We start from the raw sequence: 16336 nt of genomic DNA on the forward strand, positions 1-16336 counted from the left end.
GGGGCCCCGCCGAGGCCGCCCGCCTCGCCGCCGCCTACGGCTACATCAGCCTGGGGCAGGTAAGGGACCAGGGGAACGGGGCTCGGGAGCGGGCAGGTGCCGGGGCACCGGGAACGGGGGACGCGGGGCCGGGGGGACGGCGGGGGGACCGGGGAGCTGCCGGGGCTTCTGGCTCCGTGAGCCGCCGGGGGAGCGGGGAGCTGCCGGGGGTATCACACCGGGGATCCCGAGACCGGGGAGGAGCCCAGGGTTCCGGGAAACTACCGGGGGTCCCGGGATCGGAGAGACGGCGCGGTCTCGGGAAAGTGCCGGGGATTCCGGCACCGGGAGCCTGCGGCAGATCCCGGGAGCGGGGAGCYCGGCGCCGGTGAGCTGCCCGGGATCTCTCACTGGGACTCTCGGCACCGAGAAGCTGTCGAGGATCCTGGCACCGGGGAGTCGGCGGGGRTCCCGCGAAGCTGCCGGCACTCCCTTGTTCCGAGGCAATGCCGGGAATCCCGGGAGCGGGAGATGGACCCCGAGATCTCCCCGCTACCGGAGGTCCCGCCAAGCTGCCTGCTGTTCCGAAACCGAGGGGATGCCGGGGGTCCCGGGAGAAGGAGGGGAGCCCCCCGGAGCTGTCGGGATGAGGATGATGCGGTTTGCTGTCGGAGCGCTTTGGCCGGGGGCGGGTTCCCCCCTGCGTGCCCCTCCTCGGGTGCCCTCGCCCCGCACGGCCCTGGGGTTGCACAGGTTCCTCCYACTCGGGAAAGTTATATTTGTGGGTTTAACAAACTTTTGACTCTCTGACCCGGGTTTATCAGAGATCTTGGGAACGCGGAGAACTTTTGCTTTCAAGCCCCCGCAGAACACGGGTGTCTTCAAGGCGATTTTCAGCATAGCAGCTCGTTTTCCTCTCCATTTCTCCATCCTCTGCAATCCCAGTTGCAGGCTGGTGTCCTCGGAGTTTGTTCCRGAGTTTATTGCCGTGGCGCTGCCCGGCACTTTTTTGGCTGGGTGACACTTCAGGTTGTCCTCCTGCCCAAGGTGTCTCCCGGACTACAAATTATAACCTTGCTTTATATCGCAACCCTGCGTTTAACTATAATTAAAGTCACGGGGTGCTGCGTAAACAATTTTTTTTTGGGGGGGGAGGCTGAATTGGGGACGTTGTCTCCCACACCCGTGTATGTGACCTCCCATGGGGGATGACCCCTCACATCCCACCCTCAGTGTCCTGCCTGCGTGCTCAGCTCTCATCCCACCAAGGAGAAAATCACATGTATTATTCAATWGCCTCTATCACAGGGCTGGGCAAAGGTGGTTGTGCAACCCAAAGGGCTTTTCAGTGTTTATCCCTCTTCAGCCAGAGAATATCTTGATTGAACTTCCCACTCTCCCAAGTTGCATCAGCCTAACGTCAGCTCCTGGTTTGGGGTTTTGCTGTGTCCCTTCTCTGCTGGAGCATCCGTCACCCCTTCCTCATTCCCMATCATCCCGGGTTTCTGAGCTCATCCCTATGATGCTGGAGGCATTTTGCCCATGGGTGCAATGTGGCTTCATCCCTCTGGAGCATCCATCCCTCTCCCCAAGAGCACTTTCCTTCCAGCCTGCTCTCCTGTGCAGGCTGGAGAGCAAGGGAAATATTTCTGTGGTTGCATCAGGGTGTTCCTGGCTCCCGCCTTTCCCGTGGGTACTGGGAGCTCGTGTACCACTGGGGCTTCCCCAGCTGCTCTCAACGCCCTGCCTTCAGCTCTCCATCTCCCCAAGCTTTTTCCACTGGATCCTGTCCAGGGCCAAACCTTGAGGAACTGTTTTCCCTGCACGTGTGCTCATGTGTGACATTTGCAGTGTTGTGCTCGGGGTTCATGGTGTTTGAGCCTCGTGGGGACCTGGGTGATTCCCTTCTTCTTCTACTGCATCACCAGCTTGTGGAGCTGCTGGTGATGGTACCATCCCCAGTGAGAGGTACCCTCCTGGGGGGCCTAATTCTGCACAAAACCTGCTGGAAAACTCTGATAACAATGTTATCACCCTGGGAAGATGCTTGAGTGCAGTCCGAGGTGGAGAGGGAGGAGGAGAAGTGATGGTTGCTGGAAAATCGAGATGGATGCAAGGAGGTTCAGCCCTGCCTTGGTGGCTGGTGACCTCTTTTCCTCTGAGATACCATTCTGGAGGCTCCTGACACGATACTGCCCGGAAAAGGCGTTGCTGGAGTTGGCACACACAGCTTTGAACTCTCCCCGCRTTTCCCCGTGCCCAAACCGAGCACCAGGACACTCTAAACCCTTCTGGGTCATGGCAGAGTGACATTTCCCTTGGCGAATCACTTGCGTCAACTTTTATTTAAGTGAAGCAAACAACTAAACAAAAGAAGCAGCTCTTTATCCCCCGAACGAACGCCTGCTCGTTCCTCCCCGCCGGGTTTTGTTCCTGGCTGTGCCCGGACGAGCCGGGACAGGTCCCTGTGAGGAGCCCCGGGCAGCGCTGCTGGCCCAGGGGTGCTGATGAGCCCTTTCCTGTCCTGGTCGCAGGGTTTATATGAATTTTTCCTTGTGTGGTATCCAACATTAAGTTTTGGGAGGGTTGGCACATCCTCAGTGCTCTCACCTGCTGTGCAGGATTCATTTTGGACKGTGTTTTGCTGTCATCTCGAAGCTCTGGGCTTGATCCTTCCTGGGCTGAACATATCCGTGATAATTTGAGGATGACATTCCTGAATGCAGGAGCTCAGCCACTGGACCCCTTGTCCCTGATGGGAATGGCCCCCAGGAAGGGAGGGCTCATTGCCTTCCCAGTGGATCCACCTTTCTGGAAGACWCCAGAGCTGGGGTAGCTGTACTTTGCAGAGAGGGAATGGTTTGCGTGACATGCTGGAGGGGTTGCATTACAGAGCCCTTACTGAGCTGACTGACCACAAGGAGGACAAAAAAAAATCCCTTTTCATTTAAAAGAAAAACGACATTTTAAAGTTTTCCACCTTAGAATATCTTAGGTGGAACAGGACCTTTGGAGGTCTATCAGGTTKTTCCACTGGGAGCAACCTCCGCTCAGATTTTCAAGGTAGCTCCAGCATAGGGAAGATTTCTCTTATTTTTCCTTCCATAAATCCCAGGAGGATAAAGAAGTGGGGCATAGAGTTCTTTTCCTGTTGCTCTGGCTATGTATCCCCAGAGCCTGATGAGGTCATTATCTTCCCTGTGCTTTTGCTGKTTTGCATCGTGTGGTAATTTTGCATTTATTTGTGAAAAGGAAGGAAGAAATTCTTTGCTTAGGCAGGAACTGTTTACCGTGGGCATGGGGAGGCCCTGGCACAAGTTACCTGGAGAAGCTGTGGATGCCCCATCCCTGTTCCAGGCCAGGCTGGATGGAGCTTGGAGCAAGCTGGTCTAGTGGAARGTGCCCCCTACCCATGGCAGGAGGTTGGAACTGGATGTTTTTGAGATCCCTTCCAACCCAAACCATTGCAGGACTGTATGGTAAGCCCCATACTCTGATTTCAGAGGGAGCAACAGGCAGGGTGGCCTTGTAAAAGTTTCTCTAAAATATGGAGAGGTTGAAGCACCCTTCTTCCATTTTTTTAAGTGCAAATGGATTTGAAGAATGGGTTTTAAAAGGCAAATGCAGATTGCAATGAGCAACCTCTTTATGTGGATGTTAAAGAAAATGCCCAGCTATCTTGTAATGTGAATGGGGACAAGGGAGGGTTTAAATGAATTTGAGTGGAAATAAATTACAAAAATCACACTAACAGCAGTAAAGTTGGTGAAATGACATTCTGGCATAAAAGGCAGAGTAAGACTAATTAAATATTTAATGCTCGTAAGAGACACTGGCACATCTCAAGGTATCAAGTGTGATAAAGATGTAAGTAGTTGTCATCTGCTTTAGCATTTGATCCAGACAAACCTGTTTGTTCCCTGCTGTTCCATTTCAACCAGCCCTGGTCTGGCCTCAGGAATGTCACCCTGGCCCCTGGGTCACACATGGTCTTAGAGATGTTGCCTGTGGGCTGCAGATGGGTGCTCGGAGCACGGCTCTTTCTGTGAGCAAGACACAGGGAATGTCACTGGCTGCTGGCATCCAGCTCCTGACATGGAATGTGGGGTTGCTGGAGGAAAAAAAAAGAGAAAAAAAAAGAAAACCAACCTCAGGCAAAAGTGAATTTGTAGCAAAGTCCCAGTTTGTACCCAAATGGTGTGATCTGGGAGCCACACTGCCGTGAGTGCAGCTTTTGGGTCATTCCCATCCCTCCGGCTGTGAATCCCCATGGGATGCTCCACATGCGGTGTCTGGCTGAAATCCCTCGATTCATTGCATAGCCCCAGGACTTTATCCGTGCTTTTGGGATGAAAAAAGAAGGCTTGTGGTGTCTCCAGATGCCAGGACGAGAGGCTGGAGGCAGCGGCAGCCACCCCGGGGCTTGGCAGGGTGGTGTGGATGGCACCGTGTTTTCCTGCAAATGCTGCCATCCCTGACTSCAGACTGTGCACACTGATATCCCACAGCTCCCCAGAGCATCCCAGGGCGAGCAGGGAGTGCATCACCTCTCCTCATGTGCAGCCGGGACGGAGCCGGAGCATCGGGTGGAGAAGGCAGGAGGATGAGGCACAGCTCCCCTGGCCGTGCCGCAGCTGCTGAGCTCATTTTTAGCTCATTATTTCTGCTTGGGAGCTGATGAAAGGCAGTTTTCAAAGATGCATTTAATGGGTGAAAATTCATAAAAATGTTTTCCGGGCTCTGTTGTGCCGGTGCAGCGTCCGACCACCAACGCTGTTTGTCACAGCAGTGGCASCGGGGCTGGTGCCAGCATCCTGCATCCTCCCGAGCCCCAGGAGCTCTGGGGGAGGGGGGGATTTGGGGTGATGCTGCCAGTACAAAATGGGGGGCAGCCAAAAACGAAAATATAATTAATTAAAAAAAAAAAAAAACAAAACCAACAAACCAAACAACCTCTTTTTTGCAGATTGGAAGCTTGGAAAACTATTACCACTTTCACCACAGCAAGACGTTYAAACGCTCCACGCTGAGCAGCCGGGGACCGCACAACTTCCTGCGCATGGACCCCAAGGTACGGGGCTGGCTGGGCAGCCGGGGGTCCCCATCCTCTGCAGGGGGTGGGATGAGCGTTCCCACCTGCCTTTGGAGGAGGCTTGGCTTGATCTGGGTCAAGCACGAGCTGGAGCATCTTGGGATGACATGCTCCCCTTGAGCCGCAGCCCTGCGCACACGAGTGACTCAYTGGACACGGGGACGGAGAGCGGCGGTGAAAAATACGTAAAAGTGACTAAACACGAACATCTGCCTGAAAGCCGGCAGGAAGAAAAGGGGGAAAAGCTTTCCAGGACAGAAAGGCTGTTGCATGCTCGGGGTGTTGATCCAGTTGCCACAACACTTGCTGCCTCAATGGTTGCTATGTGTGAAATCCTTGGCAATAGCTCTGCATTGCTTTTTCCTAGAGCAAGCATCCAAAGGGATTTTCAGYGCAGCTGAATTGACAAAAGTAATGGGGAAGGGGGAAGAAGGCAAGGAGGGACCTGGGCGAGCTGGKTTTGGGGTGGCAGGGAAGGGCTGGGGCTCTGCTTTGCCTCCCCCTGAGCACTGTGAGATGTGACTTGTGCAGAGCAGGGCAAGGGTTAATTAATGGTGGGGGGGTTTGTGCTGTTTGGGAGAGGGGGACATGAAAGCACAAAAAGGCATTCTGGTGAAGGTACCCATGCTCTAGTGAGCTGCTGCCCACGCTTGGGGTGCTCCTGGCCAGCCTGGGATGTTCCCAGACACCCTTGGGATGCTCTCTGCCAAGACATCTCCAACCCAGYCAGCACCACATTTCCCATCCTCATCTCTCCAGACATACACAGCAGCTCTGCCCTCCCCAGGCTTTCCGGAGAGATTTGCTGTTAAATATTTGGACAAGGTCTGTAGCACATTTTTGAGGAGGAGGCGGGTGCGTTGCCAGCAGGGGAARCCTCGGCAAGGGGAGCCTGGTGCCCTGGAAGTGTGCTGGGCTTTAATKAAAGCTGTTTGCCCTCAGGGGGGTGCACAGGCATCCCAGCAAACCATGAATTCTCTGCATTTGAAATACCCCCTTTTAAATGAGTCTGGTTATAATGCAAACTAAATCAATTGGCTTTTAGTCATATTAACATTTACCTTACCTTGCTCTATGGGCTCCAAACTGGAGCAATTAGCTAGCTCCTGTTCTCTTAATCCTTTCTTATCAGTTCAAAACCTGTTGGCATGTCTTGCCTCTCCCCCTCTCCCATGTACATTTGCAAATCGTTTAAGTGATGCATTTGCATGGCACCAGCTTAGCATGCATGCAAGAAAACATCACCTCGAGGCACGAGGACCTGAGCTGGAATAGGAAAGATGGAAACAAATCTTGCCGAAATCCCAAAGAAGCAGCCAATCCCCAATCCCCAGCCAGTCCCCAATCGGGCTGTTTGCAGATGTTGGGTGGTTCATGCCTTCCAGGGGCTATTGTTTCCAGTGCTGTTGTTTGTTTGCTGTGGGGGTTGCTGGTGAGAGCTGGGCAGAAGGACCATGGCCAAGGCCTCTGCCCCCAGGAGCAGACTSCAGACACGCAGGGAAGCAGCCAGGGTGCTGATCCTTGTGTGAGCACACTGCTCCTGAGCTGTGCTGCTGTCCCTGCAGCTGGCTGCTCCTTCTGGGGCTGATATGAGCCAAGAGAACGCGGCAGGTGATGGAAAGGGAGGAAGGATGTGGCAAATCCAGCAATTCTGGGGACAGGTCCTGGTGGTGAGAGGCATGGAGGGGCAGTGGGATGCAGAGTGGGGTCACACCATGCTGTGCCACCCCTCTCATGGCTCCACTGGCAGCTGTTACTGCTGTAAACTTTCCTGGCTCGCTGGGATGCTCATTTTGGTCCATGCAGTGCTGGAGCCTTCATCCTCCCTGCTCCAGCCTCCTAATCCACAACAGGGGATGCCATCGCCTTAGTCCCTGTGCCTCTGGCCATGCACTGCGGCAAAATCAACCCCACCTGAATTATTTGCTGTGCTTTATGCTAAATGTGCTGGAACCATCACTTTTTCCCTTGGATCTCCTCTCTAACTCATGCACATCCACTGGGATAAGTTGGACTRTCCCTTTTCTGGAGCTGCAAAGGGAATTGCAGCCTCACCTGTGCTGCTGATTTGGTTTGGTGGAGCCACCCAGGCTGGCTGGATCCAGGCATCATCCACTGAAAATATCCAAGTGAGGGAGAACATAAAAAGCTCCCACTCTGTTTCCATTGAGGGTGAAGAGTCCAGCTTCGGGGTGCCTGTGCTGCCTGATGGGGTCCTTTGGTGCCACTCAGTCCCCTCCTTTATTGCTGATTGCTGCCAGGACCTAAAGGAGCTCTGGGAGTCCTGGAGAGGGGTTTGGGATGAGGGCCTGGAGGGACAAGCCAAAGGGGAATGGCTTCCCACTGAGGGAGGACAGGCTTAGATGGAAGAAGTTCTTGGCTGCAAAGGTTGTGAGACCCTGGCACAGGTGCMCAGAGAAGCTGTGGCTGCCCCTGGATCCCTGGAAGTGCCCAAAGCCAGGCTGGACAGGGCTTGGAGCAGCCTGGGATAGGGGAAGGTGTCCCTGCCCATGGCAGAGCATTTGGAATGAGATGAGTGTTAAGATCCCTCCCAACACAAATGAGTTTGTGATTCTATGATAATTAGGGTTTGCAGGGGTAGAGCAGGGACCCTGGGTTTCAGAACTATAACTGTTTGGGTCGCTTCTAGTAGTAAAAAGCCTTTATTTTTGTTTTTCGTTTTTAAGAAGCTTTTCCCCCACCCTGGATTAGCAGTGGAGGTCGATGTGAGCTGCAGGAGCTGTTGCAGGGGTGCCCCAGACTCCTTCCTGTTTGCCCATTTTCCCATGCCAGCCACATTGATTTATCAACTCTTCCTTGAAATCAATGTCCTTAAACTGCTGATTTCTCTGTGTCCACACACGACATCTCCATCGACTCTGGCTGGCAGCGCTGGGSTCGATCAGGAGCCTGTTTGAGATGAAGACATGCCCATGAGGCAGCTCCCGGCAAAACCCCCAAAATCCCACACCTYACCAGCATTCCTGCATCCAGCAAAACTGCAGGGAAAGGTGGTAGCTGTGTGAGAGGCAGTGAGACACACAGAAATGCTGCCAGGGAGTGGTACTTTAAGGAAAAAAGCCTGTTATTTGGGCCATAACCTCTATTTAATGTGTTTTTATTTTTTTTTAACTAGACCATGAAGTTATATTTTTGCTTCCAGTGCTTAAATCCATCACTGTATAAGCAAAGCGGTGCACTGTCGGCAGCCAAGGCAGCGTGGAAACTCATTTTTCTATGAAATATATATTTTTTTCCCTTTCAACAGTGTTTTTTTCTTTAAAATATATATGTGTTTAAAACCCAAGCTCTAGGCTGGAAGCTGTCGGGTTTCTGACATCCACCACCATCCGAGGCACAAAGCTATAAAATGTGCAAGAACTCAGTTCAGCTGACAGTTTTACATAAATGAGCTCAACAAAAGTTGCACTTTGTCTTTTTATTCCTTTTGTGACAAAACCTTAGTCATAACAATAGAGACATCCCCATGAGTAACTGGAAAAGCCCCAGAGCCATTGGGAAGGAATGTCCAGCAAGGAGGGATGCACCACACAGTTCATTGGCTGGTGCCTCCCTTGTCCCCCAGCACGAACATCTGTAAAGATTTGGTCTGTAAATTACTTTTATAACCTTTTTTTCACTAAACTTGTGTTTCACCTCCATGCTGTGGCAATAAAGGTTTTGGGGGGTGGTTAATGCTTGATAGGGATGAGATGTGACTGCTTCCAAAGCAGCACCTTAGGCAGCTCCAGCCACAGCAGCACTGTGGGCAAACAGCAGCATTTCCCAATCATGGCCTTTTCCAGATCATTTCCCGTTTGATCTCTCTGCGTGTCATGCCCCGCTGSAAAGCAAACAAATGTCAAAGTGGTCGGCTCCAAGGCCACCTCACACRCAGCTACAGCCAAAAATGCTTCTCTGGAGCTGGCCACGTCCCCTGAGATCTGCCACAGCCGTGTGTGGCTGTCACATCCTTTTGGGAAAGGCATGTTTTGTCTGGGTAAAGCCTCAGTTTTATTATTTGATCAGGAGGAAGGAGCTCCAAGGATGAGCAGCTCCGGAGCCAGGTGGCACAGTCTCAGGGCTGAGCTGCTGCCTCCCAGCCGGCAGCAAGGATCAGCCCAAAAGCTAAGCCAAGCACCTGAGTCTTCTCCAAAACTTTGACTAAATACTGAAATATGTGTTCTGTCTCCAGCGGGACTCCAGCGCGTGCTTCTGGGCTTCGCTAAGCCGGCGGGGTTTAGGCACGCGACGATATTTGTGCTCCAGGGTTTTGCTGCACCAGGAGAGGAATCTGGGGTCTGGCTCAGACAACACCAAGAGCTGAGCTCATTCTGTCTGTCTGTCTGTCCATCCATCCATCCTGTCTCCTTCCAAAGGGAGCTGYTGTCTCCACGGCCGCTCTGGCCACCGAGATGGGGGTTTGCCRGAGCACGGGGTGACTCTGGGGTGGCGTTGGCATTGCTTCTGCATCCCACATTCCATTTGAGGGGGCAGTGCCAGGCTCTGTGCCCATGGGCGATGCTGACCCAGGTCTCTGCTTGCAGGTGGACTGGCTGCAGCAGCAGGAGGTGAAGAGGAGGGTGAAGAGGCAGGTCCGAGGGGAGCCACATGCCCTGCCCTTCAATGACCCAGTGTGGCCCAACATGTGGTACCTGGTGGGTGTCTCACTGCTTTATGGGGGTCATTCATCTCTAAGCAAATGCATCATCCATCTTTGCTCAGCCCAGCCAGCAATGAAATAATAGCAGCAAATGTGCCTGGCAGCAGGATTTTAAAATTGTGAGTTAATACACCTGAGAGCCTGGTCTGAAGTGTTTCACCCTTGTTAGCAGCCCCTCATCATGGTCTGCACAGCAAAGGCTCGGGAGCAGCACCGCTGTATTTTACCCATCCCAGAGCTGCAGCCATCTATTTGTAATATAATTTTTCTCCTGCCTGCTTCATCGATCTGTATTTGACAGGGAAATTCATTGAAAATTAAGGGCGGAAAGGAAGCGAGCACTTCAAAACCCAAGAGCCCATAGTACTTGAAATGGAAGAGGAAAAGAATAATAGGGAGATAGCATTGCCTGGATTAACTGCTGCTGGATGGGTTTGATCTGTGGAGTAAAGTTATAACAAATCTGCAAGTTATATGGCAGGGGGTGGGTTATAAATAAATTTTCTGGTTGATTAAATGGGCTCCCAGCCTGGCTGTTTGCTCAGATGGGCTGGAATGGGGCTGCAGCCCTTTTGCAGCTGTGTTTGTCCCCGTAGCACTGCGGCGATAAAAACAGYCGGTGCAGGTCGGAGATGAACATCCTGGCAGCCTGGCAGAGGGGCTACACTGGCAAGAACGTGGTGGTCACCATCCTGGATGACGGCATAGAGAGGAACCACCCCGACCTCCTGCAGAACTATGTGAGCTGGGGGATGGACGGGATGGGCTGGGGCTGATCCTCACCATGAATTGATTTATGGAGAATTTCAGTGTGTAAACACAGCTGAAGTCTGTGCATTGGCATATCCAGAGGAAAAGTTTTTTTTCTTTGGAAAAAAAGCTTGAGATGTTTTTAAGAAGGAAATGAGTTTTTTAGATAAGAAGGTTTTGGGGAAACTCCCTTTGCAGCTGCCTGGGAAGCAGCCGCCTCCCTCTGCTCAACAGGGCAGAGCCAAAAACCTGCATGAACCCGCTCAGCCCCAGCTCAAACCCCACATGGACACAGTGGGGAGGAGGGGGGTGCTGGACCCAGCAGGATTTGGGGTTTAGAGGAGCAGTCCCTGAGGCAGCAGGATATTTCCCCTGGGAAACATGCAGGACTTCAGCCTAAAACTATTTATTCTGACCAAACAGTCAGAAACTAAGGGGAAAATGTAATTTTCTGCCCTGCTTGCCTCCACTGGCCATCACTCCAGCTGCTGGCCACCACAACCATCTGGTAAGCTGAATCTAATGGTTGAATCTAATTCCAGGACCCTCTTGCAAGTTACGATGTCAATGGGAACGACCACGACCCAACTCCACGCTACGATGCCAGCAAYGAGAACAAGTATGTGATGATAATTGCCATGGAGGAAAGGATCTGGGGGAGTCCCTGAGGCTGGATGTCCCCCTGGGGTGTCTTCCAGGTCCCTTTCCCCATTCCCAGTGCTGCAGAGGAGGCTGCAGAGGAGGCTTTGCACTGAGTCGTCTTGTTTAATGCAAATGCAGCCGGTGCTGATTGCTAACGAACCCTCCAGCCATCCAAGACAGCACCATCCAAGACAGCACCGGGGAGTTCCTTGCCCTGCTCAGTGGGGGATTGAGCCACATGAGTTGGGATGGGTGGCTGAGATGGCAAAGCCTGGATGCATTCTTTGGGCTTCAGTTAAAGTGGGATGGATCCATGTGGAGAGGAAACGGGAATGCAAAGAGCAGCCTGCCAACAGGTGTGAGGTGCAAAGAGGAAATTGCATTTAGGTACAAAATGCAAAGAGGAATTTGCATCAAGGTGTAAAATGCAAACAGAAAATTGGATTTAGGCGCAAAATGCAAACAGAAAATTGYTTTCAGCATCAGTTTCCTCCACCTTTTCTGTGGGTGTTGGGTAAGGGCTCTCTGTCTATCTGGGCAGTTTGTCCCTCTGCTCCAGCCTTGGGGCTGGTTTTGGGTGCTGGGTGGGTGTGGCTGGAGGGATCCTTTGCCATGACTATCATCTGACGGGGTTTCTCTGTGCAGGCACGGCACTCGCTGCGCGGGGGAGGTGGCGGCGGCGGCCAACAACTCCTACTGCATCGTGGGCATCGCCTACAACGCCCGCATCGGAGGTGAGCCCGGCGCCTCGGTGGCTCTGCTGCCCTTCACATCCCCCTGAGGGACCGTGGCCACCCTGGGCACGGCAGTGGCTCCTGGGGAGGGGTGGGATGCTGCTCCCCAAGAGAGAGTCTCCTCCTTGGTGTCTCGGCTGCAGGGAACCCCGGGGCTGTTGGTTCGGGAGGGTGACATGGAGTGTAGGGGACTCTGTATTTGGGGTGGAAGCTTTGTGCTTGGGCTGCATCCTTGCCGTGAGGGTGCACACGAATGGAGGATGTGGTGTTTTCACCCCAGCTGCTCTCAGGTGGTCTGTCCTTGGGGTGGCTGTGTTTGCTGTGGTTGRTGGTGTTGGCTGAGGTTCAGAGCTGATGTCACTCATTTGTGGGGTCAAGGACTGAAAGGAGCTGCTCAGAGCAGGGGGGCTGGGGAATCCCCCAAAATAYCCTCAGGGGAAAAAACACCAAGGAGGTGGGGGCCAGAGATGTATGGAGGAGGGATCTTATGCACAGTCCTTGAAAATAACATGATGTAATGTGGAAAGCAAAWGAATCCCTATCACCAAATTGGATCCTGGTGCTAATTAGCATTCCTGAGTTCATTTGCATTAGCCAAGCTGGTTTGAGCTGGAGCACTTCTGGCCAACTCAGGCAATCCTGGGGAGAGGAGGGTCTTAGTGGGGGTGGGAGTGTGGTGTCCCACCTACATGGCTGGTGGAGCTGTGTAGRGGACAAATGCCAGGAGCTGGGTTCTTTCCTCATCCCAGATGGAACAGGACAGGGGCTTTTCTTGCAGCCCCTCCTGCCACCCCAGTGCTGGGAGAAGTGACTGTCAGGAGCATGGACCCAAGAGCCCATGATTGCAAACCCTTCCTTTGGCTTATTCATCCTGGCTGTGCAGGAATCAGCTTTTATTAGGGTTGTGTCTGCATGGGAGCCATGTCTGCATGGGAGCCATGTCTGCAGGGATCTTGCTCCTGGCCAAGCACCTCCAGTAGTTGGGAAAATGCCCAGAGGAAAGACATAACCCCAGGGAAGGTGAAGAGTGGACTGGTAGAGGCTTTAAAGTCCTCTGCACATCATTCTCTCCTACCCCCCGTGCCCTACATGTGTGATGGCTTCTTGGATGGCTTCTTGCTTCTTGGAGGCTTCTTACCTCTGAAAACCCATCTCCAGCCACACACCAAGCAGCAGCGGAGCAAGGCAAAGCTCCTGATGGGGTTTATTGGATCCTGCAGGATCAGACCATTCCCTTCACRCTCCTTTCTCTACAGCAGCTGTGGAGACGAGCGTTCCTTGTTGACTTTATGACGACCTCTGGGTCTCATTTTAATTTGCTCCCTTTAACGAGTGCCTTGCCTCAGGGGTGTGCTGGGGAGGTGTTGAGTGAGAAAAGGCACCTGGCAGAGGGCTGGGGGCTTCCCACAACGTGAGCAAGCAAAGGGGAAAAATAGAGTGAACCGTATCAACTTTGGGATCATGGAGGAAAATACGCTATTGCTGCAGCAAGAGTGATTTTAGATGGATTACACAAATAAAGCAGCGATTAATGAGCACAACTTGTTGGGGAAACCTATTTGTCACACTTGGAGAGCTCCCATCTAATTTTACTGGCTGCTCTTCAGTGCTCTTGCATTGCTTTTCATATGCCCTGGGCAAAACACATAACTGCTCAAGGAAAGGGCTCCTGCCATCCCTCCTCSTCTTYCCTCACCTCGAACGCTCGCTTTGGAGGTCGGTGTTGCTCCCTGTGTGACTCAAAGCTCATTTATTTTGCAGCATCCACCCCTGCTCCCTCCTGCTCCCCATTATTTGACCAGGGAGTCCCTCATTGTGGGTGGCTGTTTCTGGGTTAGCTTTGGGTTGACTTGAGGCTGATTTCGGGCTTGCWGATGAGAACAGCCACTTTCAGCAAGCACAAACCCCATCTCTCAGCTGGCTTTCCTTGCTGTGTGCAGCTCAGACACTGGGCTTAGCTTTTCACCCCTTCTCCTTGTGTTTTCTTGCTGACAAAGAGGAAGTTTTTGGGAACAACTCTGCTCCCTGGTTTTACATTTCTAAGCTTGGTTTTGGCTGGTCAGGGACAGTGTCACAAGGAGATATTTGAGTTGACTGGTGTCCAGAGCGCAGCTGCAGCTGGAATGACATCTGCCTGCATTTGTTTGCTTTAAGACAAAATACATGTGGAAGGGGAAATGCATTTTTATAAACCAGACTCTCCCCGGCTGACAAAATACGATGCTGACATTTCCAGCATTGCTTTTCCTCCAAGGGCTGTTTCTGGGCAGCCTGTTGGGGTGCCTAGCACCCTGTGTTTGCTGTGTGGAGAGGGAATCCACAGGGAAGGGGTGCTGGGGAGTAGAGGGGGTTGTGCTGTCGTGTTGCAGCAGTTGGAGTTGGGGGTGTGCAGCAATCCCACCGTGGCTGGTGGGTTCTGCCTGTGAGCACCCTGGCTGGTCCCTGCTGGCATTCCCAGCTGCAAGTGAGGGTTATCCCAGCTGSCATTGCTGTCCCACCATGGCTTGGGGTCTGGCTCTCATTTTGGCCATGCAAACCCCAGCCCGGGGGTTTTTCTGGGGCTCCTCCCTCTCCAGGGAACTGCTGGCATCAGCTGGGCAGTGATGGGGTTTGGGAAGAGTCATCCCCACACCAGGGGAGAGGGTTCATCCCACTCGTGTGTCTGGAGCTGGGGGGTATGAGTGTTCAAGAAACACCAATATCTTCTAGGTGGAGAAAAATGTTAGCTAAGGAATTAAAAGGGGAGAAAAAAGGATTTTAGTGGGGGATTTTGTCACTGGGGAGTGCAGTACCACTGCCACCGCCCATTCCCCACCAATGGAGGGGAAGTGATTTTTAACACCCCCATTTCCATCACTTGCCATGAAGCCAGCAACTCAGCAAACTTCCCCAGCACCTGCTGCCAGGCTCGTTGGCACGCGGGGCTGTGGGTTGAAGCCATTCCAGGCGTGCCTGAGCCGTGCGGTTTCTGCCGCCGTTAACAAAGCCCTTTGATTGCAACCCTCACCCTGTCATCCACGCCATGAAGCCCTAATGTCTGATGTTTTTGTGCTTTTAGGCATTCGTATGTTAGATGGAGATGTAACAGATGTTGTTGAAGCGAAGTCGCTTGGCATCAGACCCGATTACATTGACATTTACAGCGCGAGCTGGGGGCCAGATGATGATGGGAAGACAGTTGATGGACCCGGTCTATTGGCCAAACAGGCTTTTGAGCAAGGCATTAAAAAGGTGTGGATCCCCCAGCGCCCAGACGCGCTCGCCCTCCTCCTCCTGTCCCGTGGGGTCCATGTGGGGATGGGCAGCTCGGCCCCTGGAGGCGATGCCAGCACTAGGGCTGGGGCGGGGGGAAGCCAAGCATCTCCAATGTTTCCAGTGCTCCCCGGTGTCCCCAAGAGCTCTGGTGGATTTGGTGGCTGAGGGTGGTGATGGCGGGAGGTGCCTGGTGATGGTGGGACCCCTCAGCATGGCCGGCAGAGCAGGGAGGCCCCAGGYTGTGCTGTGGAGCTCTGCCGGGATGAGGAATCCAAAGCATTTCTTGGGAGGGGTAACTYTGCACCCCAAAATGTTCCCCCTGGATGCTGGAATGGACAGAAGCAGCAGGATCCCAACCCCCAGAATTTTCCCCCTTGTCCTCTCTCCTGGTATCCTCTCCTAGGGGTCTCTCCCTTGGTTTTCCACCCCAAACAAACGTCATGGGAAGGGACGCGGGTGTTGCACAGGATCTGACAATGGATTGTTGTCCTTGAGATCCTCCAGCAAGAAAGTTCAGCCAACATCACAYGTGATTGACAGCTGTCAGTCCTTGCTGGGGATGCCCTGTCCTACCTGTGCCCCTTCCCTTTTTTGGGTACTTTTATGGAATGCCCAGTATTGGCTCAAAGCTTTGGGAGAAGGCCTTTTCTGACAGCTTGGTGGGTGAGTGTGGCGGTGGCTCAGGGTTTGCAGCGGGTGCTCCTGGGTGCCCCRGAGAATCTGGGCTTGGGGTTCCATTGCCAGCAGCCCCAGGCTGGGCACTGAAGCCCCCACTTCAACCTCTGCCTCCCCTCCTTCCTCTGCTGCCTCGTCCCACAGCGTGCCAGGAGTTGGGGCGGCCTCTTATCTAAAAATAGGGTGGAGTGTTTTTCCCACTGTTTACTTGATTTCCTGCTGGGGCGGTGAGCCTGCCGAGGAATCCATTGAAGTTCACGCCGTGTAAATACAGGGGAACAAGCTGCTTTTTAGACCTTATTTTTCCATGCAGGAGCAAACGGGCAGCAGCAGGGYACTTGTCCAGCACAGCCCCTCTCTTTTGGGATGCTTGTTTTTGCCTCCCAGGGGACACCCCGGTCCCTCCACTGCCACCCCGTGTTTGCAGCACCCACTACCCCACATGCACAGCTCATAATTGCTGACTCCATCTCCTTAAATAACGAGGAAAGCTGCAAGCAGATAGTTAACCACCACCTTTAGCCTGAGCAAACAGCTGTAACCAAG

General features: G+C 53.1%; 1 protein-coding gene across 2 annotated transcripts in view; it reads left to right on the forward strand.

Annotated features, from left to right (window-relative positions):
• Window positions 1–6: 6 nt before the first annotated feature.
• Window positions 7–16336, forward strand: part of PCSK6 (proprotein convertase subtilisin/kexin type 6) — a 33737-nt gene continuing 17407 nt past the window's right edge. The window contains exons 1-7 of one of the 2 annotated variants that reach the window (XM_057375306.1): window positions 7–59; window positions 4946–5050; window positions 9619–9729; window positions 10331–10474; window positions 11027–11103; window positions 11772–11860; window positions 14919–15091. In XM_057375306.1, the coding sequence (XP_057231289.1) occupies window positions 5039–5050; window positions 9619–9729; window positions 10331–10474; window positions 11027–11103; window positions 11772–11860; window positions 14919–15091 (606 nt within the window). In that variant the 5' untranslated portion in view covers window positions 7–59; window positions 4946–5038. Of the gene's footprint in view, window positions 60–4945; window positions 5051–9570; window positions 9730–10330; window positions 10475–11026; window positions 11104–11771; window positions 11861–14918; window positions 15092–16336 lie in introns of those variants that run through there. The other variant, XM_057375305.1, reaches the window with a different exon arrangement.

Source organism: Malurus melanocephalus, unplaced genomic scaffold (genome assembly GCF_030028575.1).
Source record: "Malurus melanocephalus ecotype Western Australia unplaced genomic scaffold, MMel_1.1 scaffold_244, whole genome shotgun sequence".
In the NCBI taxonomy this organism is placed as follows: domain Eukaryota; kingdom Metazoa; phylum Chordata; class Aves; order Passeriformes; family Maluridae; genus Malurus; species Malurus melanocephalus.